The sequence below is a fragment of the Lampris incognitus genome, chromosome 15 (genome assembly GCF_029633865.1).
Source record: "Lampris incognitus isolate fLamInc1 chromosome 15, fLamInc1.hap2, whole genome shotgun sequence".
Lineage (NCBI taxonomy): Eukaryota > Metazoa > Chordata > Actinopteri > Lampriformes > Lampridae > Lampris > Lampris incognitus.
In genome coordinates, this window is record NC_079225.1 from 23,763,199 (window position 1) to 23,790,021 (window position 26,823).

The window sequence follows — 26,823 nt, forward strand, 5'->3', positions numbered from 1 at the left end:
TACTTATCCTCAGGAAAATCTGGCTTCCAGAAAGGGTAACTCCCATGGGGCCCTCTTCGGCACCCATTGACGTGCCCCTATTCTCAGTGGGCCACCTTAATGCCGGGTGTTGCTCTGCTCAGCCAAACTCTGCAGCATAACAGCAACAGCTTGACAACGATGATCACACGAGGGTAACTATGCTATGTTGAAACTGCAGTGTTTCCTGCGCATATGTGTGATTTTTTTTTTTAAACCAGGAAATTAAGTAAATATTACGCTCAAGACCTGCACTTTGACGGAGGCTGCAACCCCCCCGCAAAACAAAAGTGGGGGTGTATTTTCACTGGCATTTAGTGAATGTTTTAGGGTAGACTTTGTATTATTACCCTGCTAATTCTCAATAATCCCTCCAGACGTCTGAAGAATGTGAGCTCTGGTATAGGATGAATTATATAATCGGCCTCGCTGTGTGGCCAATATTTCTCCCGAAAAGGGATGAAGTAAGACACATCTAAAGAGTGCAAGAACTAGTATTTAAAGGAGCATGGGGAGTGTGTTATGGTTCACTGTACTTACACACACACATGCAAACACACATACACACACACACACACAAACAAACAAACAGACTCGTTTTAATGAAATGAAAACCACTGAGTTGTACACAGAAGATGTGCTCTCGCTTTCTGCATCTGTGACCCTCTCGCGCCCTGTACTGTATTTTCCCTGGAGCTTTCCATGAAGAGACATTAACTAAAGAAAGCAAGATCTCCTCTTCCCGTCCCCTCTTCCTTCTCTCTCATCTTAGTCATCCCTTCTTTATATTGAATCAGGAAGATTTGATTTAGTTGGTGAAAATCACTCCCCAGGTGGGAATTCTTTCTTTTTTTTGGTCACTGTTGGTGTTTTTCTCGATATGAGCTCAGATATAAGCTTTTATATTTCTTTTACTTTCAGATAAAGGAAGTTTGGGATCGGAAGAAAAGCCACACTAAGAAGTAGTGGTAGTTTTACTGAGTATGAATGGCTCAACCAAGTCTGGATGTGCACTGATGTCAAGTAGGGAACTTATTACAATAACGTTGGGGATCAGATTGTCATTATTTAATTTATTCTCAAATGATATTCAATAGTTTACACTTACATAGGATCAGCCTTGAAGTGGGAACATGCAGCATTGCCATTGGCTATTGAGAACATGCAGCCTCTGCATGAAGGACCTTGACACCTCCTTAATGCAATATTGCTGCAGAGGTACAAAGCTTTGATGAAGCTACTTGATTGTCCTTGAATCCCTCTTGCATAATACACGCCCTGATCTCTAAAATTTGGCTCAGGTCACTGCGGTATAAGTGTTTTTGTTTAAACAAACTGCGACTCACCTTGACATTCAGGTGTATTGCATGACCGAAGGCCAAGCCATATGTGGGTAGAGTGTTCACTTTATGTTTGTCTTTGCTGCCTGTCCAACTGCCATTCTACTCAATATGTTTGAGGAAATCTGCATAATGCTAAAGTCATATTGTTTGCCTGAAGTCCTTCACAGTCTTTTACTCATCTTAAATGTAGAGTTTGAATTTAGAGATGCTGCCTGATGTCGGGCCGATGGAGAGCTTTTTCCAGTCTTGGGTAAAAGCAATGAGTAAAATGCAAAGCAAACCCCAAGTTGTGAACATACCGATTTGTACAAGTAGCCTCACTCACAATGCCAGCTTGACTGATTCTCAAGGCAGCAAATTGCATCATCCAATTACTCTTCTCTATCTCTCCCTGTGTAGAGATAAATCCACCATATCCCAATTAAAAACACAGAGTGTGTATATGTATTTACAGTATGCATGTGTGTGTTTGTGTATGCATATGTGCATGTATAAATGTGTGTATCCATAATGACTGACGTGTGCATGCACATGTGCATGCATGCTGCTTGTATCCTTTGAGGTCTTAATGTGTGGGAGATTTTCTATGAATAAATGACAATACAACACTGTATTTCTCACAGTGTGCCTTGGGGTCCTGTTCCTCAGCTCTATTCCCCATGGAACAGCACAGGCATTTGTTAAATTAGAGACAAGAGATGAAGAAACTTAAACTCAGCTGCGCTTGACTGTATATAATCTAGATTAACGCAGGGTGTTTTGTGAGCAAGACATTAACTCACTCACATCGTTTGAGAGGATGAAGTAATCAGTAGGACTTAAGCCTTTTCCCACCATTGATTCGATAATACCCTATTCATTCCGAGAGAGGAAAATTCTCTTTTTTCTCTTTGTTTGGGACCAATGGTCATTCAAGTAGTGTGCTGTGATTGCTGTGGACATACTTACGGAATACTTTGATAGCCACGAGGACTGAACCCAGGCCCTCCGGCTGACATGTAGACCTCACTACTTGACCATCCTGACCACACCGTGCCTCAAAAGAATAGAAAATGTATCATGAATACGTGCATGGGTTGGTAGCTTGAAAAGTTTCAGGCATGTTTGACCATAGGTGCCAGCTCTGTTGGTGCTGAGGCGCTTGAGCATCCCAAATATTTTTGCCCCTATCCCCTCATCCTGCCCCAAAAATTAAAACAATAAAAATAAGAAATAAATTAGCCAAATCTAAAAGACTTGGATGAGTCGCCGAGTATCTGTTGAGAGCTTGCACAAGATTGGTTGTGCTACTAAACGTCAACTCTGACCACCAAATACGTGACTTTAACCAAAGCCACAGGCTATGCTTACATCTCTCGGGTTTTACCTAAAAATGTGTTGAACGACGGACTGCCATCATTCAATTAGCACCATTCAAAACTATAATAGGCCAACATTTTTTCATAGGTTGGTGTTAAAAAAAATGTTAGACAAGTTGATCTTGTGTTTTGGCGTGCTGAAGGGTCATCTGGTCATAAAAAGTCCCATTTTATTTTTGTGAAGGTAGATAAGCCTTGTTTGTCAGTGAGAATTAGGGGGCACCATGCTGTCCACTGGTGGAACGACGCATGCTGTCACATGGGCTCGATGTTGAGAAACTCCGCTGCTGTCACGCCGCGACACAGGAGGGACAAAACGTGAGCTGAAATCAGCATCCACGGTCAAGATGGCGGGAAGTGACTCGACAAGCAGTGTCTACTTTAGCGATCCCAATGTGATCCCAGTGCTTTAAGTATGTTTTTTTTTAAACTTTAACTTTAAGTGAGAAAAATACTGGATCGCCACCTTGCCATGGTGGAGAAACTTGCGTGTACCAATCATCCCAAGAGCTGTGCTCCTGGTAGGGTCATCCAAGGCGGATAGGTCAAGGGGGAGATTCCAGATGACCCATGATCCAACAAAGACCTCAACAGCAGAGCTGGCGGAAGATGTCCCCAGGTCATTATGGCAGTATGCAGTGAAGGCTGCAACCGAGGGTGGTCCCCAGTTGTCTTGGTTTTCCATGCCATTGGACTTGCAATCCCCCTGCCAAAAACTGTGTGATGTCTGCAGGCGCATCAGCCAGTCCACGTAAAAAGCTGTCACGCGCAGGCTTCCTTCCATTATGTGGCTCCAGAATTGGCCTCTACTCCCACCTGAGGACCCAGAAGGCCACAGAGGGAGGATGCTCATACTCGAACCCGAGTGACCGCCGATGATGATGATGATGATGATAGTAGCTCTTAATTAATGCTTTTTACTGCCTTTGGGTCACACATTTGATATCATAGAAAAGTTCAGATCATGTTTAAAGATCAAGGAATTTCGCATTTCTATAGTTATAAAATAAGACATAAATTGCTCTGGAATCAAGAGAATGCTGTGTTCGATCTTTTTTTTAAAAGAACATCTGAATATTAATCAATACAACAAATGACAAGCAGATGAACATTAACGGTGAACAGTCATGTTGTATTTCAAGTTTGAGACCACAGTCAATGACGTTGTGCCTTTCCTGAGCCACTGATATTCAGCTGGGTTTTTAAAGTTGGCCTCGCTCAAATCAGCTTGTGCTCCCATTGCTCTCAGGGCTTGAATGTAAATCAGTGCTGCTTCCTGAACGGAAGAAGAAAGACTTGTGTACACTGTATCACCATCCTCCTCCTCACCAAATCTTGTCATCAAACCAGCTCTCATATTTTATCTCAATATTTACTCTATGTGCCTTATGCCGCCGACCCTATCGTTCTGAAGTATGGGCTAGGTCACGGAGATCACAACCGTTTTTCCAAGGCCCATCTCTTTCGTGGTTGAAATCATTTCATACGACAATAGTCTGGGACCCCCCCCCTCAAAAAAAAAAAACATAAATAAAATGGCATAGCCTTTTCTTTCTTTTTTAAAAAATGTTCACTGCTTTTTGTGACATTCTTTAAAGGTCAAAATCTAAAAGTGTTTCCTATCGTGTTTATTTAAGGTTTCAAGGAAAAGTCATTTGCTGTACCTTGGTTAAACCTCGGTCTCCAGTTCAAATAAGACCCTTCTGGAGCCTGAGGAGAGCATTTAGTGATGTGAGTGATACTGTACGATGGGCTGCACGTTGTATAGAGTGATAATCGCCTCAGTGAAGTATTGATACTCAACTTCCCCTTGTGCTTCATAGCTGTATGTATTGCACTTGCATAAATACTCAAGCGCACAATAACAATAGATGTGTGGCGTATGGGTCACATGAGGTTTCCTGCACAACGAAGTTCTGAAAACACCAAGGTGAAAAACTGCAACTGAGTCCAGTTGTGTTTTTTTTCCTTCCTTAAATTGCTATGAAGGATTTGCTAGAAAAAAGTGTCGACCTGCGTTGTTATCCTGTTGTGATTCATATTTCAGGTTATGGCGGGCACCACAATACATTTCCAATTCCAGTGTTTTATATTGTGTATTTTTTGTACTGCAATATGTTAGTGACAAACTAACCCATTCGCTCAGATAGGACATTATGATCTTCAGCAGACACATCCATCTTGTTCAGCTCGGTATACTCTGTTTCCACATATATTACCAATATATTTCACAGAGTAATACTCAGTACATACCGTTGCTTCCAAAACATTTTGAATTCTTCCCCACGCTGCAAGTTTATAAATGTTGTAATCTTTTGCAGGGCCAGAGAGGGGAGGTGATCAAGGATGGGGAAAAATCCGTTACTTTAGAAGATATTCAGAACAAGGTAATCGTGGTGGAGGAGGAAGAGGAAGAGGAGGAGAGAAACAAGACAGAACGGATAGTAACTCCCCAGGCGTCGGAAGCGATCCAACTCAGTGATGTTCTCCTCCAGCAGGGATTACCTCCTCCCCGGCATCTCTCTTTCTTCCTCTAGTTCTCTCCCTCCGTCGTTCGAGAGAGTAGCTTTCCAGCTCCAAGACTCTGAGCCGTGAGAGCCCACACTTACACACACGTGCGCACACACACGTGCGCGCACACACACACACACACACACGCACACACACACACACACACACACACAAACAGAAAAAGATACGCAAACACAAAACACACCCCGCTCATGGTGGTTTGCCTGTGCTCCTCCGCTCCAAACCATGAGGAGACCCAAGCAGCAGACGGGGCCCCTGAGCTTCCTGAATTTCTTCAGCCGAAAGCCAAAGTCAGAGCCGAGGCCCGAGAGGCCGGCGGAGGCCTGGTCCAAAGAGGAGGTGGCCATCACCCTGACCCCCAGCGAGCATCCGGAGCAGGTGAGCGTCGGACATTCACCTGCACTGTTAATCTCACTGAAGTGACTGGGGGGAGAAAGAGAGGAGGAAGTTAATAAATCTGGGGTCATGAAAGTAAATGCATATCATATCATGCATGTGTCCTTTAGTATATATGTGTTTCCATCCAGCCTTTTTTTTATAGTTCCTAGACATGTACAGGACTCTATCTATCTATCTATCTATCTATCTATCTATCTATCTATCTATCTATCTATCTATCTATCTATCTATCTATCTATCTATCTATCTATCTATCTATCTATCTATCTATCTATCTATCTATCTATCTATCTATCTATCTATCTATCTATCTATCTATCTATCTATCTATCTATCTATCTATCTATCTATCTATCTATCTATCTATCTATCTATCTATCTATCTATCTATCTATCTATCTATCTATCTATCTATCTATCTATCTATCTATCTATCTATCTATCTATCTATCTATCCACTCACACATCAGATATGATATAAATTCAATACAAATTGTTTCTGTCTCTCTACCCCTCTTTATTTTGGCAAAAGTCGAAAGAATGAAAGTTAATATATTGGGTTTGTTTACATTTTGTTTAAATTTGGGAGGCAGAGGTTGTATTGTAGTTTCCCTGTAGTATTTTTTTTCTTCTTCTATGTAGTTGAATTCCAATCTAAAAATGGTCAAAAATGTTCAAAATCTGAAATGTTCAATGCCCATTTCTAGGTCGTTTTTTTTTATTTTTTAATTTCTCTTACATAAAAGCACCAAAATAAATCCCAGAAATGTAAATGGCCTGCCTTGCTGACTGCCCTTTAACAGAAAGGAACTTGTAGATCATTAACTAATGTATGTGATGTTTGCTTGTTTACCCGCTTACCCATTCCTACAAACCTCAAATCCATTAATGTGTTTACTTAATCACTTAGTAATTTCTATCCATTCTGTTGCCAAGAAACCAAGTAGCCCAAATGAATAACAACCCCCCCCCCACACACACACACACACACACACAATCATGTAAACACATATTGACATTACTATAAATGTGCAAACTTTCTCTTCACTTATTTACAGACATGGACTGTTGCAATTGTTAACACCTATAAGATATTCTCATGATGTTTTGGACATTTTTTCAAAATCTGATAACTGAATAACAGCAGGTATCTTGCAGTCTCACAGGGCTTGGTTTTTTATTTTTTATTTTTTAATTTTTTGATAGGACCAGAATATCACAACAGAATCGACCAGGCAATCAGGAGCTTGTGGAGGAGAAGGAGGAGAAGAAGGAGGAGGGACCATTGCTATGGCTGAGGTGGGAGAGAAAGCTGGCGTCCTGGCAGAAGGCGTGGGAGGAGTCAGCAGCCTTTCCACCGGCGTGCTGACCCTCTCCTGCTCCAGCCAGGAGCAGCTCCTGGATGGACACCTAGAGGAGTGTCCGCTATGCCTGCTCAGCCAACCCCGCTGCCACTTCCCACGGCTCACCTCCTGCTCCCATCGGGCCTGCTCCGACTGCCTTCGCCAATATTTGCGCATCGAGATATCCGAGAGCCGGGTGGGCATTGCGTGCCCGCAGTGCCCCGAGGCGCTGGCCCCATTGGATGTTCGCACCATCCTGGACGACCGGGCGCTGCTGGAGCGTTTTGAAGAGTACCAGTTACGGCGTTTTTTGGCAGCTGATCCGGATACACGCTGGTGCCCTGCACCTGACTGCAGGTGAGGATTTACCGTGTTGAGTCAAACCACAGCCACCACCCCCACCCCCATCATCATCATATCATCATCATCATCATCTTCTTCTTCTTCTTGTTATCATTATTACTACTATCCAGTCTCTCCGTTTATGATTTCAGTCATACACATACCAGAAGTCTCACTAATGTGTTACTTTAGATACTGATACTATGTATAACTGTGGACCAAATACAAATATAGTTATTTGATGCTATATTTAAAGAACCTGATATTGAAGAGGATCACCATAGGTTCTCAGAGCTTGTTAAAAAGTTCGATTTGATTGATACCTTCGGGCATAGCCATACAATGTCATTCCATTAAAAAGGTAAAAGCCCAACCTCTTGCATGTCATGCCACTTCCAGTTGAAAACGTGAAAACTTCCAGTTGAAAACATCTCTGACTTGGTTAGGTTTTCACTTTACTGGATTAAAGACATTTTATGTCAGTCTCAAATTGATTGACTGAGCAGTTGATACGGGCACTAACCATGCATAAGAGACGAATGTGATCGTTGCATTTATTCAGAAGTACCAAAGTGTTTTTATGGTGTGTTTTGACACATGAAAAATTTGCATAAGTTGAAACATGCTTTGATGTGCAAGTCAAAGGAAAAGAATTAGTGTCAATATCACGTATTTTTCATAGACCCATTTTATACAGGACAACCTGTGAAGTTGGCTGAGGAAAAAGCTGCTGTCTTTTGACAGCACAGTGTCTCTATTATCCAGCCAGAGATGGAAAACCCTCCATTTATCTTTGCCATTGTTGAAAACTTGTGAGCGTGACTGAGCACACGGTGATCCACTGTGTGTGTCTGTGTGTGTGTGTGTGTGTGTGTGTGTGTCTGTCTGTGTCATTGTGTCTGTCTGTGTCTATGCTATAATGTCAGCATGTATGTGCATGGAAAAATAATTCAATAGTGTTTTATTATTCTCATTTGACTGATTTTAGCGAGGATTACTTGTATTCGCTCTCAACAGGGGATGTGCATGCAACACCCACGACGTTCTCTAAGGTGTTAAAGGCAATGCGGCAGACTATCTCTCCCACTGTCAGCGTGCACAGTCTGCTCATGCCAATTGATTTGAGCATAAATCAATGTGCCGATCTGTCTGACAGCATGTTACGTCCAGCTTGGTCGGGTGTCCCTACAGACACAATTGGCCGTGTCTGCGGGTGGGAAGCTGGATGTGGGTATGTGTCCTGGTCGCTGCGCTAGCACCTCCTCTGGTCGGTCGGGGCACCTGTTCAAGGGAGGAGGGGGAACTGGGGGGAATAGCATGATCCTCCCACGTGCTACGTCCCCCTGGTGAAACTCCTCACTGCCAGGTGAAAAGAAGCGACTGGCTTCTTTCTTTCCACATGTATCAGAGGAGGCATGTGGTAGTCTGCAGCCCTCCCCGGCTTGGCAGAGGGGGTGGGGCAGTGACCGGGACAGCTCGGAAAAGTGGGTTAGTTGGCCAAGTACAATTGGGGAGAAAAACGGGGGGGATTAGCCAATATTTAGCATTGTTTAAAACACATAGGGTGTGCAGTGAGAGCATGGGTTTTGTGTATTCCCGTGTCTGTAACATACACACGTTCCTTGGGGGGTTTTGGGTGAGAGGCTTAGCTGCACATCATATCGGCTCTGGGAACATGTGGCATATATAGATACAACATGTGTTGTATCTATATATACATGTTAATTTTCGAGTCTTGTCTTTCAGAAAATTGCCCCCCACCCGCTGTGGTGGTGTGGTTGCCCTGCAATTTAACCTGATAAATCCTGTACACTGACCTTTCTCAGGAATCAGATCAAGAGAGAAGAAGAAGAGAATTTCCCTGTCAGTGCTGAGGTGCTATGCTCTGTCCGTTACACTGAATTTTATCTTCAGTTTACTCTCTCTACAGCTATGCAGTGATAGCCTATGGGTGTGCAGAGTGTCCCAAGCTGAGCTGCGGCCGTGAGGGCTGCGACACGGAGTTCTGCTACCACTGCCGGCAGCTGTGGCACCCCGACCAGACGTGTGACCAGGCTCGGCGACAGCGGGCCCGCCACACCTCAGGGGGCAACGATGCCTCCACCCTCTATGTCTTCAATGAGGAACCTGGAGGAGGTACAAAAGGGTGACAGCTATTTAAAGAAAATTTTATCAGTTCACCTGGACACAACGTTTACTGAGAGAGACGTTTCATCACTCATCTAAGTGACGTCTTCAGTTTCAATTGGCTGCAGGTGTCCCCATCCTTATAAACAATACAGTGGCATAACGACCCAACCAATGATCAATTTCATATGCAAATATACGTAGGTGTGACCATTAACTAGAGTTACAATGGCCTTGTGTACTATTCACAGAGGATTGGGGAATGGTTGCAATCACAGCCTTGTAAGATGGTGAAAGATGTACTCTGAGGCGCCCCCCCCCCCCCCCCGGTTCAGGGATGGTCGTTCCCTCTTCACATAGGTGGCCTCTTTGACTCCCCGTTCAAACCAGTGTTACTCCCTATCAAGGATGTGCATATCTTCATCGTAGAATGGCCACTGGGCTGTATATGGGTGTAGACTGCAGAATCCTGGCTTGATGTGTTAGCTCTTCTGTGTTGTCCATCCTCTTCACCAGCATCTGTTTAGTTTCCCCAATGTACAAGTCACGGCAGTCCTCCTAGCACTTAACAGCGTGCACTATATTGCTCTGTTTGTGCCGGGGACCCGATCCTTCTGTCACCATCTTACAAAGCTGTGATCGCAAACATTCCCAAATCCTCTGTGAATAGTACACATGGCCATTATAACTCTAGTTAATGGTCACACTCATATTTGCATATGAAATTGATCGTTGGTTTCGGTCGTTATGCCACTGTAATGTTTATAAGGGTGGGGACACCTGCAGTCAGTTGAGACTGAAGAGGTCACTTAGACGAGTGATGAAACATATCTGCCAATAAACATTGTATCCAGATGAACTGATTAAACTTTCTTTGATTTTCTTACCTGGATTATTGAGCATGCATAAAGACGGTGGCAGCTATTGTTTTGTTTTTTTTCTTCTTTATTCCAAATCATTCTGGACTGAGAGTGATTGAGTGAGCTGTATACTCACCCCTAAAGCTTTTTTTTGACTGAAATGTTATCAGTAGACTCAATACTCTGACACCATGCTACACAGGCAGGCCATATAGTAAATGATGCACCTGCTGTGTTAGAATATAGATTCTAACTTCATTATAAAAAAAACAAACACATTATCTGCCCACCCATACATCTCCCCCGTCTCGCTGTAGATGCAGAGGAGATCAAGGCGTGTCCGCGCTGCGGAGCCTACATTATGAAGACCAATGATGGCAGCTGTAACCGTATGAACTGCACTGTATGTGCCTGTCAGTTCTGCTGGCTGTGCATGCAGGAGATCACCGATGTACACTACCTCAGGTGACGAGCCACCGCCACCGCCATGTGCATACATACACATTTGCACCCAGGCACCAACACACACAGCCGACCCCTAACCTCATACTCTAAGATTAGTAGCAAACAGTAATGGCAAAAAAATATACTTTGATGAAAGGCTTATCGCTTTTACAATTTGGGGTTTTTGTGCTTAGACAGTGAAATTGCTGTGTAATAAAGCAGAAGTGACTGCTGTTGAACTACAGTAAATAACAGACTTGCACAAGGCGCAAGTGGTTCTTTAGGTGCTCTGTAGCTCAAAGGCACATACTAGAAAATTGAAATTTACAAGGAGGGCTGCTTCCTTTGATGTTTATTTGACACTAAGACACCTTTATGACTGTCTTCATACCCAATAATAAACATCAAAATTAGTATGGGTGCATTCACACCTATTCTATTTGTATTCATTTGAAGGCAGTAGCCAGCCTGTGGGGGCAGTCAGCTACTCATGTCTGCAGTGTGTCTGCTCTAAAACTGAAATTGCACTACTTCGAAATGCATGTTTGTCTGTCCGAAATTGATTTTTCCAGTCCTGGTTGGGAGCCGTCGCTGACCTCTCATCAATTAATCAGCACCACGTACTTCCATATTTCCATGTGTCAGTATGTGTAACCCAAGCTGAAGGGTTAGGTTGATCAGCTCCATTTAAAGAATCAGCTAAATCTTCCTGCTGGCAAAGCCTCTCATGCAAGGATGTTGTAAAAAGCAGTTAATGTTCTTTGGCAGAGTGGGAATGCCAGTGTAATGTTTTTTTATATATACATATGATGTTCATTTCTGTTCATTGGCTTTTTATACTGAAGGCTATGTTAGCTCCTCTTTGTTAGTGCATCTCTTAGAGAATGGTTTTCCTGTGCAGAAAGAGAAACGGGGAGAGAAGAAGAGACAGATAATGAAAGAAAGAGAGATAGAGAGATGGATAGACAGAGAGAGTCCTTCCATTTGCACAAAGCAAGTCAACCCCCCCCCTCCAATCCATGTCTGCCTTACATTACAGACTGCAATGAATGTCCCCATCGTAGGGCAAAGCTTTTAGCATCACACATCAAATCTGCCTGCTGAGTGCAATGGAGCACTACTGTAATGTCTCAAAATAATTTGCCCCACTGCTTTTTAGTACCCTGAGGTGACATTCACCATCATAATGGAAAGTCATGTTCTGAAAAATAGCATGCCCCAAGACACTATTTGCTTGTATTGCCAGTGTGCCACAACACTGTCTGGTTGTGGCTTGATCTAGACTTATATACCCAAAATATACCCGGAGTTAGAATAATAGAAAATGTGTCTCTTGTCTCATGTTTCACAGTTTGTATTAGAACCAGGATACCCAAAAGGGAGACAGGAATTTACAACCATGTTGTTAAGTACTTATTGACAGAGTTATGGTTCAGTATGAATACATCTCTTTGGGGCATTCTCCTAGCCTAAAGAACCATTGTGAAGGTGTCAGTACCTGCCTTTAACTGTCCTTAAATTTAGCAGAAAACCATGTCTGCACTTAGTTGAGCACGATCTAACAAATGCAGTATGAGGAGCTAAAATTGAATGGCCAGTCTGTAGTATGCAGCAAATTCTCACGCAACTTATTTTCTTGCATTCAGCTTTAACAACAGCAGTATTGGGTGGGCACTATGTGAGCTCCCTATCAGTTTTTCACTGGCATTGAGAGCAGTCACGACACCCCTTACTATGTTATTGCACTTAGCATCTATTTATTACTACAGAATTCATGTTATTCGACAGTTAAGGTTGATGAAAACATCAATTTTGCAGTATTTTTTATCTACTTTTCCAGCTCGTGCAGGTAAAAATGAAACTAACCCTTACGCCAAGCCTGATCAGACTCTTGTCGAGTGTCTCCGTTTGAGGCCCTCTCTTTTTGTGTCTCTTGGCTCTTTTCAGTCCCTCCGGCTGTACATTCTGGGGGAAGAAACCATGGTCGCAGACCCGCAAGGTGCTGTGGCAGGTGGGTATGTTGCTTGGAGCACCGGTGGTCATCTCGCTCATCGCAGGCATCGCCATCCCTGTTATCATCGTGGGCATACCCATCTACATGGGCCGCAAGGTATGGGATGACTTTGAAGTCAAACGACTGTTAGATGTTGATTTGTTCACTCTGACAGACTGATCGGTTTATTTTAGTACTATACATTAGTACAGATTATTTTGATGCTTCAAAATACCACTCCAGCCACCAGTGCATAGGGTTGGGCATCGAAACCGGTTCCAAAATTCCGATTCCAAGGGAATTGTTAAGAAATTCAAATTTCGATTCTACCTATCGGTTCGTAAATAAATTTCACTTGTGCCAAAGTTAATTTCAGTTTCCGTGGTGGCGGCATGCAGCTTCTGTAGTTTCCGCCTCTGCAAGTTAAATGTGCGCCATCATGGACCAGAGCAAGCGGCGGTCGAAAGTGTGGCTTCATTTTACCTTGAAAAATGAAGGGTTGGCACAGTGCAACGCCTGTGGCAAAATTATTTCATGCAAGGGAGGATGCAAGTATGGCCAAACACCTTCGGCTACACGGTGTACAAATTAACAAGTGTACCATGTTTGACACGTTACGCCGGTCTCCATCTCCAGCCTCAGCGTCCTCTTCAGTCAACCCTGAGCAAACAGCAAGCAGCACCTCGTCGCAATTGGGTAAGGGAAAATGAATAACGTTTGTTTTATTCGCAACAGCGAGACAGCAAAAAACTTATACATGAGCGAATTGCTATAAGCTGTATGCAAATACCGAAATGTGTTTTTTCTGTGCTGAACGCTCGCATATAGAGCCTGAGAAGGCAGATATGCTCATTTTCTTAAACAAGAACTGTTTCTAAATTAAGGAGTTTAATACCTGGTAGTCTGGACCAGGGTGTGACTGTGTCTTTATTTTTTCATCTTCATGTATGAAGGCAGTTGTTGTAAATGTAAATATAAGAATGACACAGTCACATGAATGATCCATTCTTAAAACAGAATGGCTTGTATAAAAAATTTTTTTAATCCATTTTTCTTCTGTGAAAGAGGTATGTGACCTGTTTTGACCCCGCCTATCAAAGAACTGGAATCGAGAATCGTTAAGAACCGGAATCGAAAAGCGGAATCGGAATCAGAATCAGAATCATCAAAATCCAAACGATGCCCAACCTCACCAGTGCAGCAGCAATCTAGGCTTTCAATGTCATGCCAGTCTTTGCCCAAATTATGATGTGAATGTAACCACCTCCACAAGGGATTTTCTGGCACTGTGGTGATAATTTTGCATTTAGTGGACAATTGGAGCAGCACGGTGGTCCAATGGTTAACATGTTGCCTCACAGCAAGAAGGTCCTGGGTTCGAGCCCCAGGGTAGTCCAACCTTGGGGGTCGTCCTGGGTTGTCTGTGTGGAGTTTGCATGTTCTCCCCGTGTCTGCGTGGGTTTCCTCCGGGTGCTCCGGTTTCCTCCCACAGTCCAAAGACATGTAGGTCAGGTGAATTGGCCGTACTAAACTGTCCCTAGGTGTGAATGTTTGTGTGTGTGTGTGTCGACCCTGTGATGGCCTGGTGGCCTGTCCAGGGTGTCTCCCCCGCCTGCCGCCCAATGACAGCTGGGATAGGCTCCAGCATCCCACAACCCTGAGCGCAGGATAAGTGGTTTAGATAGTGGAAGGATGGATGGACAATTGAAGGCTGAATGTTCACTACAGCACTTAACTGTAAGAAATGTTTTTTTGCACATATTTAATGATATGCTAACTATGCCTGAAATCTTTCTTGGGATTTCGAAGCAACAAATCATCACATCCACAACATCAAATTCAAAATCCCTTTTGTTATTTTGCAGGTCCATGGTCGCTGTAAGAAAAACAATATCTCAGGAAGTAAGCATTACTTGACAGTGGCAAGTGGGGTGATGATGTCAGTGTTTGTGTCGCCGGTCATAGCAGCCGTCACTGTGGGTAAGGAAGAAATAATTGCATCATTAGAAAAGCTGCTGCACAATGTGATCTGATTAGTGAGGTGAAAAAATTTTTTTTTCTTGTAAAACCAGTGGTGGGCAGCTATCAATAGCTGGTTGAATTCCACAGTGGTCTCCATAAAATATTTTAGCCCTGAGACCAGGGTCGTAAACATGCTGCTGCTGCATAAACATGATAATTTTTAGTAAATATTGTCAAAATTCTGAGCTGGGCACATTTGCTGTTATATTTCCCCGAGGCAGTGTTTGTGCGGAGAATAATCTGGTTCAAAAGAAATGAAATTGGTCCTTGTGGGACTGGTAATCGTGCTGTTTGTTGCCTGTGGTATGGCTGAGGTATTCCCATATAAAATAATGGGTCCAGGCTCTCAGTCTGACCAGAGAAGAGAGGCTCCAGGTTTGTTCACACTTCACTGGCCACACTGGCTACCTCTCATGGCTCTCCATTTGGGAAAGAAGCTCACACACACACACACACACACACACACACACACACACACACACACACACACACACACACACACACAGTCTTTCTCATTCCTTCTCTTTCTCTCACTCTCTCTCTCTCTCAATTCAATTAAATGCAAGTGGCTTTGTTGACATGACTGCATACAATACAATTTTGCCTAAGCAATTATTATGTAATTATTATATATATAATAATTGTATAAATATAATAATATATTATATAATATATTATATATTATGTTATATAACTATAACATAATATAATACTATACATATAATAATATAAAGATAGAATAATTATATAATTACATTTGATTATATTATTTAATAATAATCAACACATGCATATACAGTGCATTGGGGAAAGTATTCACACCCCTTCACTTTCCCCACATTTTGTTATGTTACAGCCTTATTCCAAAATTGATTAAATTCCTTTTTTTTCCCATCAATCTACACACAATACCCCATAATGACAAAGTGAAAAAGGTTTTGTAGAAATTTTTGCAAATTTATTAAAAATAAGAAGCTGAAATATTGCATGTACATAAGTATTCACACCCTATGCTATGACACACAAAATTGAGCTCAGGTTCATCCTGTTTCCACTGATCATCTTTGAGATGTTTCTACATCTTGACTGGAGTCCACCTGTAGTAAATTCAATGGATCAGACATCATTTGGAAAGGCACACACCTGTCTATATAAGGTCCCAATGTTGACAGTGCATGTCAGAGCAGAAACCAAGCCATGAAGTCAAAGGAATTGTCTGTGGACCTCCGAGACAGGATTGTATCGAGGCACAGATCTGGGGAAGGGTACAAAAACATTTCTACAGCTTTGAAGGTCCCGAAGAGCACAGTGGTCTCCATCATTCGTAAATGGAAGAAGTTTGGATCCACCAGGACTCTTCCTAGAGCTGGCCGCCCAGCCAAACTCAGCAATCGGGGGAGAAGGGCCTTGGTCAGGGAGGTGACCAAGAACCCAATGGTCACTCTGACAGAGCTCCAGCATTCCTCTGTGGAGATGGGAGAACCTTCCAGAAGGACAACCATCTCTGCAGCACTTCACCAATCAGGCCTTTATGGTAGAGTGGCCAGACGGAAGCCTCTGCTCAGTAAAAGGCACATGACAGCCTGCTTGGAGTTTGCCAGAAAGCACCTAAAGGACTCTTAGACCATGAGAAACAAGATTCTCTGGTCTGATGAAACCAAGATTGAACTCTTTGGCCTGAATGCCAAACGTCACGTCTGGAGGAAACCAGGCACCTCTCATCACCTTGCTAATACCATCCCTACAGTGAAGCATGGTGGTGGAAGCATCATGCTGTGGGGATGTTTTTCAGTGGCAGGAACTGGGAGACTAGTCAGGATCGAGGGAAAGATGAATGGAGCAAAGTACAGAGAGATCCTTGATGAAAACCTGCTCCAGAGCGCTCAGGACCTCAGACTGGGGCGAAGGTTTACCTTTCAACACGACAACGACCCTAAGCACACAGCCAAGACAACGAAGGAGTGGCTTCGGCACAAGTCTGTGAATGTCCCTGAGTGGCCCAGCCAGAGCCCAGACTTGAACCCCGTTGAACATCTCTGGAAAGACCTGAAAATAGCTGTGCAGCGACGCTCCCCATCTAACCTTACAGAGCTCGAGAGGATCTGCAGAGGAATGGGAGAAATACCCCAAATATAGGTGTGCCAAGCTTGTAGCTTCATACCCAAGAAGACTTGAGGCTGTAATCGCTGCCAAGGGTGCCTCAACCAATTACTGAGTAAAGGGTGTGAATACTTATGTACATGCAACATTTCAGTTGTGTATTTTTAATAAATTTGCAAAAATTTCTACAAAACCTTTTTCACTTTGTCATTATGGGGAATTGTATGTAGATTGATGAGAAAAAAAGGAATTTAATCCATTTTGGAATAAGGCTGTAACATAACAAAATGTGGGGAAAGTGAAGGGGTGTGAGTACTTTCCGGATGCACTGTAAACACACTCTCTCTCTCTCTCTCTCTCTCTCTCTCTCTCTCTCTCTCTCTCTCTCTCTCTCTCTCTCTCTCTCTCTCTCTCTCTCTCTCTCTCTCTCTCTCTCTCGCGCTTTCTCTCTGTAAGAGACATGCACGCCCATGCAAAGAACGTACTATACATAGACAAAGGATGAAAAGTACTAGTATGCATGCCGTTTGAACACACACACACACTAACACACGCTTAAAGACACAGCATTTCTGTTAGTGAATCATTGACCTAACATTTCTACAACTTTACAATGTCGACATAGTACCAGCATTGAAATAGACATTTTTTTGTTGTGAAACCTTCCTCGTACTCAGACAGTGTCTGCAACCTTGCTCCTATAGAGCTGCACACATGTACTGACGTATGCTGCATCCAGACACTTTTCAAGAATGTGAAAACCACAGTAACGTGTGTTACTTTCAACTTTCAGTTCAGTCAAAGATGTGATGCTTTTGCATTTTTTGTGTGTCGTGTACCAGTTCATTTTCTCAGTGTCTGCGTGTATACTTTTGCAGCTTTCAACCTGTGCTGAATTGCAGCCATATCCATCTTTGTATTCCTTACAGATCGTGAATAATTGCAAGCGCAGTAAGTTACGCAGAAAAGCGTCACTTAATGCTCAACGATTTTAAAGCTACCAGTGAATTCACAGCCACTTTGTACACCCACACATATTGAAAAACGTAGCGTTAGCCAACCAAACAGGAATAAACTTACTCATCTGCAACCTTTTGACCACTCACTGATGTTGACAAGCTAGCTGGGGCTCTGTACTTATACACAAATCAATTGAATTTGTTACCTGTAACCCATACACGTTGAAGAACTCTTATAATATCACTGTCCTGTCTGCTGGCAAATCATATATATGTATATGTGTGTGTGTGTGTGTGTATATATATATATATATATATATATATACACTGTTCCCCATGCACCTGCAACACACACGCTGTCACGTAAGCGTGCATGAATGTATGAATGTGCAAAGTTTTTGGAGACTAGACTTTTGTGATGAGTCATGGCTGGTTGTTTCAGAAAAGCTGAAGGCTTCAGGAGCTTTGGAGCCTCCCTTTGCCTCTGCATTGTCACAAGCATCAATCTAACTTGGCTCATTGAACTCTCTCTCTCTTTCACACACACACACACACACACACACACACACACACACACACACACACACACTGAGCTCTTCCCTCTTGCACCCCACCCCCCCATCCCTATTATCTTGCATCCTTCTCTCTTTTTGCCCCCCCCACTTTTTACATTTCCGTCTGCATGAGCTGTCTGAGGCTCTCTCTGTACTTGCCAAGGTTATCCCTGACTGCTCTTTTGTCTCTCCCGTATGTTTTACCTTATCTCTTCCAGTTTGCCCGCCTTTACTTCGACCTCTTCCTCTTCTCTCCTGCCATTACAGTTATCATCTCTCCCAAACTCCCTGTCTGTTACAGCACAGCACCTGTTTCCTTCTTCCTTTTGCATTGCTAAAAAAAATGTGTGCATGCTTCATCTATTTTCCTTATCCCCTGCTGTGCTTCTGTGTGAATGACCTTCTCTCGCTCTCGCTCTCTCTCGCTCTCTCACACACACTCACATGCACACACATACACACACACACACACAGTCTCATTCTTTTGCTTCTCTATCTCTGTGTGATCAATGCGGTTTGCAGCCTCATCCTCTTGCACCCGTTTCACCCCGTCCCTGGGTGGTGGATAGTATCCCAGTGTTCTAGCAGCTGCGACAGCGGTCATGATGTCTCATTGTTTCGTTTTTGTTTTGTTTTTTTCCTCCTGTTCTTGGCATTGTGTGTCCAAATTCCCGTGTCACTCGCGAGTTGTGTAATCACACCAAGTGTTGAGACTTTTCGTCATTGTGTTCAGGGGAGCTTGCACAAGGTGAAATTGTGAAGGTCATATGCAAGCTGGGAGACAAGGAAGGCCCTGTGACCTTGAAAGGGTGCCGTTTGGATTCAGAGTAACAGTTATTTAAGTATTTAATACCATGCAAATACAGCAAACAGCATTGTTGAAACCTCAGCACATATTTCTATTTTCAATCACAATTGGTTATTTTTGCAGAAGTGATGTATGTAAAGACATTTTCTTGCTCACTTTGGTGCATGGAAAAAAAAAGTACTTTTCTAAGCCGCGTTAGGTCCGATCATGATATTTGTGTTTTCCTGCAGGTGTGGGCGTTCCTCTCATGCTGACTTATGTGTATGGGGTGGTGCCAATGTCACTCTGCAGGAATGGCTGGTGTCGGCCACAGAGCGAGCCCCCCGATTCACACAAGATCCAACTGGAGGATTTAGCCAGCTGTGAGTACAGAGTATAACCCTGCCATTTGTTAGCAAAGTTACAACAAAAGATTGGATAGCCTTGCGCTTAAACGATTTGACGTTAAAGATCTGATGTTGCAGTGTTATGACGCTCCAGAGTTTGGCCTGATCTGATGAAGTTTCAACTTCTCTTGAAGATCTTCTATTCTCTCATGTAGTCAGCGACCACTGGACGGGTCAGAATAACCCGCCACTCAATGACACCAGTGTCCAGGAAGTCAGGGTCAGTGTACAAGAAGTGGGCATGCTCCCAAGTACAAGCCACACCCCTCCAGAGCCAGATAGATGTGTGGGAATGGACAAAGCCACGAAATGCCCCGGTTACCCCCAGCAGGACAGCCAGTTGGACTGCGAGGTGTTCACAGTGCCTGACAGCGAGCTGAAGGACACACTACCTTTCCCTTCAAAGTAAATCATGCATCTTTCGCCTCTCTCCCCCCTCTGTCTCTCTTTCACATACACACATGCACGTATACATACACACACACAGGTGGAGTCTGATTTTCATGGTCTTTTTACAGGTGAAAAAAAATTGACTAGAATTTCGTCTACTTTTGTGTAAAGACCCAGTTCAACTGCTGATTTCCCATAGTCTCACCCCCTTCCCTGCCACAAACAGCCTTTTTGACTGTGGCGTTCGTGTCTCAGAAACCAAGTGACGGACTGCCATTTCACATTCTCAGCAACTGAAAAACACACAATGGGGGTGTTTGGGTAGTGTAGCAGTCTATTCTTTTGACATGGGGATCGCCAGTTCGAATCCCTGTGTTATCTCCGGCTTGGTCGGGCGTCCCTACAGACACAGTTGGCCGCGTCTGGGGATGGGAAGCTGGATGTGGGTATGTGTCCTGGTCGCTGCATTAACGCCTCCTCTGGTTGGTCGGGGCATCTATTCGGGGGGGGGACTGGGGGGGAATAGCATGATCCTCCCACGCGCTATCTCCTCCTGGCGAAACTCCTCACTGTCAGGTGAAAAGAAGCGGCTGGCGACTCCACATGTATCGGAGGAGGCATGTGGTAGTCTGCAGCCCTCCCCGGAGCAGCGACCGGGACGGCTCAGAAGAGTGGGGTAATTGGCCAGAGACAATTGGGGAATAAAAGGGGGTTAAAAAAAAAGTATGTACACGCAAAACTCGGATTTTCACGCAGCGTGTAAAGCAACCACAGCTATTAGGTAGCGAGGCTGCCACACAACACTTCTGTGTATCTCTTTCTAATCGTGGTTTAATGAGACGATTCTCAGCCTCAGAAGTTGGGACCAGGTGGCGGCACAGATACGGTGCTTACCGTTTCACTCAGAATCGGGAAAATATATGTCTTCTACTAAGATTGCACATTTGTACAAAATGTGAATTTTTTGTGCATGTATGTTTGCATTTGATCAAATTCAAATGTTATCCTATTACGATAGAAACACTGCCTTAGAATTTTTGTTAACCAGTTTTCCCTGGACGGGGTCTTTAAACCAACAATCCTTGCCATGATTTTAACTGTTCTTTAAATGGAAACTGTGGTGTGGTGGTTTGTAAAAATACCATTCAAGAGCTCATTAGCCTATTCTTTTCATAACTTTTTTAAAATAAGAGAAAAAAAATGCTTATAAACCATACCACGGCTCCTTCCCATGTCTTTGACTGTCACCACAGGGAGGGAACGAACATCGAGGTGCGGGTGGAGATCGAGACCCACCCCAGGGGCATCCGCCAGGTCAGCCTTAGTAGCGTCCTCTCCAGCCAAAGCCTATCAGTCGAGTCCCTGGGAAACTCCCAGTCCCAGGACTACCTGCGTGCCTCAGAACGTGACGAAAGAGGGGGAGGACGGGAAGGAGGAGAAGCAGAAGCGCAGGAGGGACGAGAGAAACCGAGAGGCACTGCAGGAGAGAGAGACGAGACTGTCTGTCCGGTCTTTGAACTAGACGGTGTCTGAGATCCTCGGATGTCCACGCCCCTGGTTGAGGATTCGTGAAGTTGTGTGAAAGTAAACAAATCCACAGGCTGAGCTGACATGACATGGCCTTTACCAGAGAATCATTGGTCAAGGACACTTCCGGCTTCCACATGCCCTCCCACCAGTTGCCTTCTAGGTCCAGCCACCGCGGCCTCTGAGGCTTTGCGGAAGATGTTGGTTTAGGGACAGTGAGAAAATGAGAAAGATGAGAAGTGTGTGTGTGTGTGTGTGTGTGTGTGTGTGTGTGTGTGTGTGTGTGTGTGTGTGTGTGTGTGTGTGTGTGTGTGTGCACTGTGCATATGTGTGTGTGTGTGCACGTGTGTGTGTGTGTGTGTGTGTGTGTGTGTGTGTGTGTGTGTGTGTGTGTGTGTGTGTGTGTGTTCACATTGTGAGAATGAATGTCAGACAGGGACAGAAAAAAGCTGGAGGGAGATGAATTAAATTAAAAAGCAGATGGGCACTTGCCGGTAATCCATAGCAATGAAACCATGAATGAATTTAAAGCAGCGATTACTCGAGAGCATGTTAACTGGTTAGTTCAGTAGGCGTCGGCTTGATTTTAAGTTTTCCTGCCGTCTCCAATCTAAAATAGACTACCTTACGCCACATCTAATAGTCGTTTATGTAATGAAGCCCTCTCTTCTTTTGGCTGAGCTCTTATTCTATTCCTAGTGACCCCCGCCCCCCCATCCTCCATCCTCCAGGTTTAAAGAAAAAAAAAAAGAACTCGAAAATATTCTCAAAGCACGGTTTATCCTACGGATGAGATAAAATTTCCCATGCAACCGTCTCATCACCGAGGAAATATCAAGAGCTTCCCGAGCTGATAGACGCCATGCCGTGAAGCTTTCAAAAGCTACTGTGCAAATATAATTTGGGGATGTTGGGGGTTGCCACCAGTATTACACCACCGGGGTCCTCTTGTAAAGGGTGTCTCCGATATTTTAAGATGCAGCGTCCACACCTTAACCATGCAAGCTCAAGCAAAAAGGCGCATGCTGCAATTAATCGTTCATTTCTCGAAAGGATTCCAGAAATGGTGAAAAAGGACTGAACGGTGCGTGTGTCTACTGTTCTTACTGGGCAGTAGCAGAAATCTGGATTTAATTTTAGTTTCAAGACTATAACTGTGGTCCATCACTGTTGGTGTGAAAGGTGCTCTGTGACATTGTGTTGCAGACTTTTTGAGCTGACACGAGGGCTTACAATTACCATAAACAATATCAGCCGATTATGATCCAGAGTCTTCCATGGAAGGAGGAAGGAGACAATTTTGGGGACATGCATTCTTTCAGTGTTGTAAATTTTGGCCTCCAGCTGGGGCAGTTTCCTATAAATTTGGTGGGGAGACATTTTTCTGTTTCTTTAAAGGTCGTGAAAATACTTACTCAAATGCAGTGTTGTTTTTTAACGTGCATTGATGCGTAGCAGCAACAGTGGCAACAGCAACACGCTGTCTTTCCGAAGATACTTCTTAACATTAAAGATAGCTGCATGATTCTGCTACTCGCCATGTATCCTGGATAGCACATGCACTCATATACACACATGCAACTGCTGGTAAGGTTGCAGTGAGAGAGCTGCTTGCTCATGCTATTTTAGCAAAAAACATTTCTCTCTCTCTCACTCTCTCTCTCTCTCTCTCTCTCTCTCTCTCTCTCTCTCTCTCTCTCTCTCTCTCTCTCTCTCTCTCTCTCTCTCTCTCTCTTGCTCTCTCTGTCACTTACATGCAAACACACACACATATACACACATGCAACTGCTGGTGCAGTTGCTGTAGTGTCTGGTAACTATAGGTAATATTAACTTGAGACCCTCTCAAATGATCACAGAGCACCAAAATGACAACAGCAGCATGCCACCTCAGGCTCTACTGTAATAACCCCTTATAGATGATTTTAAGAGAAATACACATAGGACTGTTTAGCTTTCTGAGAGTGATGTGTGAGGAACTCAGTGGGTAACCGCACTTGACATGATAGCCTATGCCGAGTTGCTGCGAGAGACTTCAATAAAGATTTCATCGTGAAGGACAAAAGCAAAATGTCCTGGTTTTTCTTCCGTCTCTTGCTTCTTCTCTCTTCAAGTTTAGTGCAAGGTTGCCAAGCATTTCATATGGCTTATGCACATCTGAGTCAGAATGGGGTACGTCACAGTCAGAGGATTTCTCCAACTCCGTCAACTTCAACATGACCAAGCCTCTGCACAAGGAAGGGGTTTGGATGAGTGGAAGGCTCTACTCAGTAATGCTGTAATAACTACTTATTATCAACGGGGGGCGCCATAATACAGTTAATTCAGCAATAAGCGTCCATCTGAAATGTGACTGGTTTTGTACTTGCGAAATCTTTGTTCCAATAGTATTTTCACAGTATTGCCGTTACATGCAGTTATCTTTACTAAATCTAGAAGTTCAGATCCTTGATAAACATTAATATTTCCTGAGCTGAGCCCAGATTTTCTCCCAAGAACATCTACTTTCTGGTCATATGGTGTTTTTTTGGTGTTTTCACACAGTTTTGATAAACTGTGTGAAATTGTCCTAATATGGACCCCGAATAGCAGCAGAGTTGTTTCAACGCAATGCCAGTAGTAAACCGTGCTTGCTACATAATGCAATATTGTTCTCAACACTGTGCAAGGCTGTAGTCAGCCTATGGGGGGGGGGGGGCAAAAAAGTGTCCCTTTTTAAAATTCCAACATAGGACACTATGCAAGCCAGCCTTTGACTTACTATGGCTACGAAATGCTTTATTATGTAGCCTACTGAAACCTTGAATTTAGTGGAGGGATGGAGAAATAATGCACATTTCAGACTTAAAAACATGGTAGTTTGGTCTTTCTGCATACGCTTCAGTTGGACTTTTTTTGGACCTTTTGTGTGTTTTTCTTTTTTTTTAAGAGTAGGTGGACCCACCCCGACCGGGTCTGCAATATACAGTAGTCGGAGGTGTAGCTCAGTTCTGTGCAAATCTTCCCGCAACAGTTTTTTTCCGGTCGTCCCAAAGAGATCTGCATGAAACACCCGCTCCTATCGGTCCACAAAGCGGTGAACCTCAGAAACTAAATGAAACCTGAAGGACACGCCCCTAATTTTGGGGATCGTCGGTTACTTGCGGCAAAGGAACAGAGTGCGCGGGGTGTTGTGGTGTTTGGGTCGTCAGTTCGTTAGTCCTGCATGCGGTGCACAGGGGGTGGGTAGAGACACAGGGTTGTGGGATCTGGTCCCACACATCACTGCTTTATAACATCCCCTCGTCGAAACGGTCCACCTTCACCCCCCCCCCTACCCAACTACGAGGAGAGCAAACGGGAGGTATCCTACGGTATCCACCTGCCCGACGGCACACCTCAAACAGATAACATGGACGCTCTGAAATCAGCGGGGAGAGCCATCATCAAGAGTCCCGGAGTTCACCGGCACACGTGGGGAACTTCAAAACACGAAAGTAAGTCCATGTCTGAATTCTTCACAATGTGGGAGGTTGTTGCGAAGACGTGTGTGTGTGTGTGTGTGTGTGTGTGTGTGTGTGTGTGTGTGTGTGTGTGTGTGTGTGTGTGTGTGTGTGTGTGTGTGCGCCCATCAGGAAGACTGGTGACGTGCTTTCGCGATGCCTCTGATTGTAAAAGTGTTGACAATCTTAAACATAGTAAAACATTAATTAAACATTTCCCATGTTGCTTTGTCTTACGTCCTTACGTGAAATGAAACTGTAATGATAATCGAGTTTCACTCGCATGCGCGTTGCCGTGACACCGTAGATAGCTGGGATACAAATTCTTTTGAGGATACAACTTCTGGCGTCACACTGCCTCGGTGGTCGTTGGTAGTACACTTGCAGTGAATGTGATTTGACTCCTGCTGTATGTCGTGCTGCCAAATGTTACCCAGCTGACTTGTCTTTAAATCTGTAAAGACTGGCAACCATTAGAAATAGTCATATTTATAGGCCTACGTTTAATTCTCAACCATGAACGCCCCAGTACTCTGTTTCTCAGAGCAGTCTCACTTAGACGTAGGAGCTCCCTTACACTCTTGCTCTCTTTCTAGTGGGACATACATTTGCTATTTAGATGACAGATAGATAGATAGATAGATAGTTACTTTATTGTCCTGTGAGAGGATATTTGTTCTCACTGTTTGTGCAGAGCCTCACACACAGTAAATACATGTACACATGCTGTACATACCACAGGACATAGATAGAGAACAGGGGAGACAACAATACATTAACACAGGAGTTCAGAGGTTCAGTGAGTTTAGAACTTCAATGGCAAAAGGAATAAAGCTCCTTTTAAAGTGGCCTGTCTCCAGGTGAGGGACCTGTACCTGAGACCGGATGGAAGCAGGGGAGGAATGGGTTAAGGTGGTGAGTGGGATCCTGAGTTATGGTTAGTGCTCTGTGTGTCCTGGCTTTGCTGTTGAGCTGGAGACAAAAGGCGTATCTCAACATTGTCTTAATACATAACTGCAAATGGGTTAAGCAATAGTTCTTGCCATATGTAACTGGTGTGACATTTTGCAATGCTGTGCATGGTTTGGATTCATTTGCATTACATTACATTGTGAACAGAAGGTGCAGGATGTGGTTTTACTCTGAATAAGGAGCCAGAGAAATGATCCATGTCACTTCCTCTACTGCGAGCAGTGGCATGCTCCTGGCAGCTCGTGCTGTCTCTCTGATGTGTGAAGTGTTGTCTTGAAGAGTCGCTCCCCAAGGCTATGGTGCTGGAGCTTCTCCCAACCACAAGTGCTGGAAATTGTATGCACACTTGCAGTGGAGGGAACAACAAAATAAACAAAAGAAATATCATCTTTGTGAGTGTGATGTCTCAGTCAGGCTTCTGTTCAAACACAGACATTCACAGATGATTGCCCTGTGGTTAATTATTTTTTTGTCAATGTTGTGCTGTTTACAGTATAATTAAAAGCATTATCTCTGGTTTCCACTGAGTGAATGAGCAAAGAGCCAGGCCACAGTTTTCTTGACAGACTGATCATTTTCACAGTCCATAAAATTTGCTTAGCTAACGTGACACTCTCTAGGAAGTGCTCAACATGAATTATTGAATCTTAGTGTGAGCCTGCAGGATTTACAGCAGACATGCTCTCATCCGATTAAGAATTCAGCAGGGCTCTTTGTCTTAAAACGCTTTACTTCTCAGAATTTTAACGCACGATGTTGACAGGGCATGACCAGTTGTCTATCAATGCCATTGGACGAAGAGGTCCGATCTCAGGGTGCTAACTTCGGTGATGAGTCCACAGGAACATCTTTAGCATCGCTGTT

The 26,823-nt window shown here is 43.8% G+C and overlaps 2 protein-coding genes across 2 annotated transcripts in view; both read left to right on the forward strand.

Moving 5' to 3' along the window:
• The first annotated feature begins 5,476 nt into the window (after window positions 1-5,476).
• On the forward strand, window positions 5,477-21,765 carry si:ch211-278j3.3 (E3 ubiquitin-protein ligase RNF19A). The gene is made up of 9 exons (XM_056294169.1): window positions 5,477-5,655; window positions 6,886-7,350; window positions 9,266-9,471; window positions 10,640-10,787; window positions 12,714-12,876; window positions 14,625-14,739; window positions 19,433-19,564; window positions 19,723-19,993; window positions 21,232-21,765. The coding sequence occupies exons 1-9, from the start codon at window positions 5,477-5,479 to the stop codon at window positions 21,509-21,511; spliced, it is 1,959 nt and encodes a 652-aa protein (XP_056150144.1). The 3' UTR covers window positions 21,512-21,765.
• Window positions 21,766-24,843: 3,078 nt separating this feature from the next.
• The window catches only part of si:dkey-71h2.2 (low density lipoprotein receptor adapter protein 1), an 81,306-nt gene continuing 79,326 nt past the window's right edge, over window positions 24,844-26,823 (forward strand). The window contains exon 1 of the mRNA XM_056294851.1: window positions 24,844-24,981. Within this exon, the coding sequence (XP_056150826.1) occupies window positions 24,897-24,981 (85 nt within the window). The 5' untranslated portion in view covers window positions 24,844-24,896. The remainder of the gene's footprint in view (window positions 24,982-26,823) is intronic.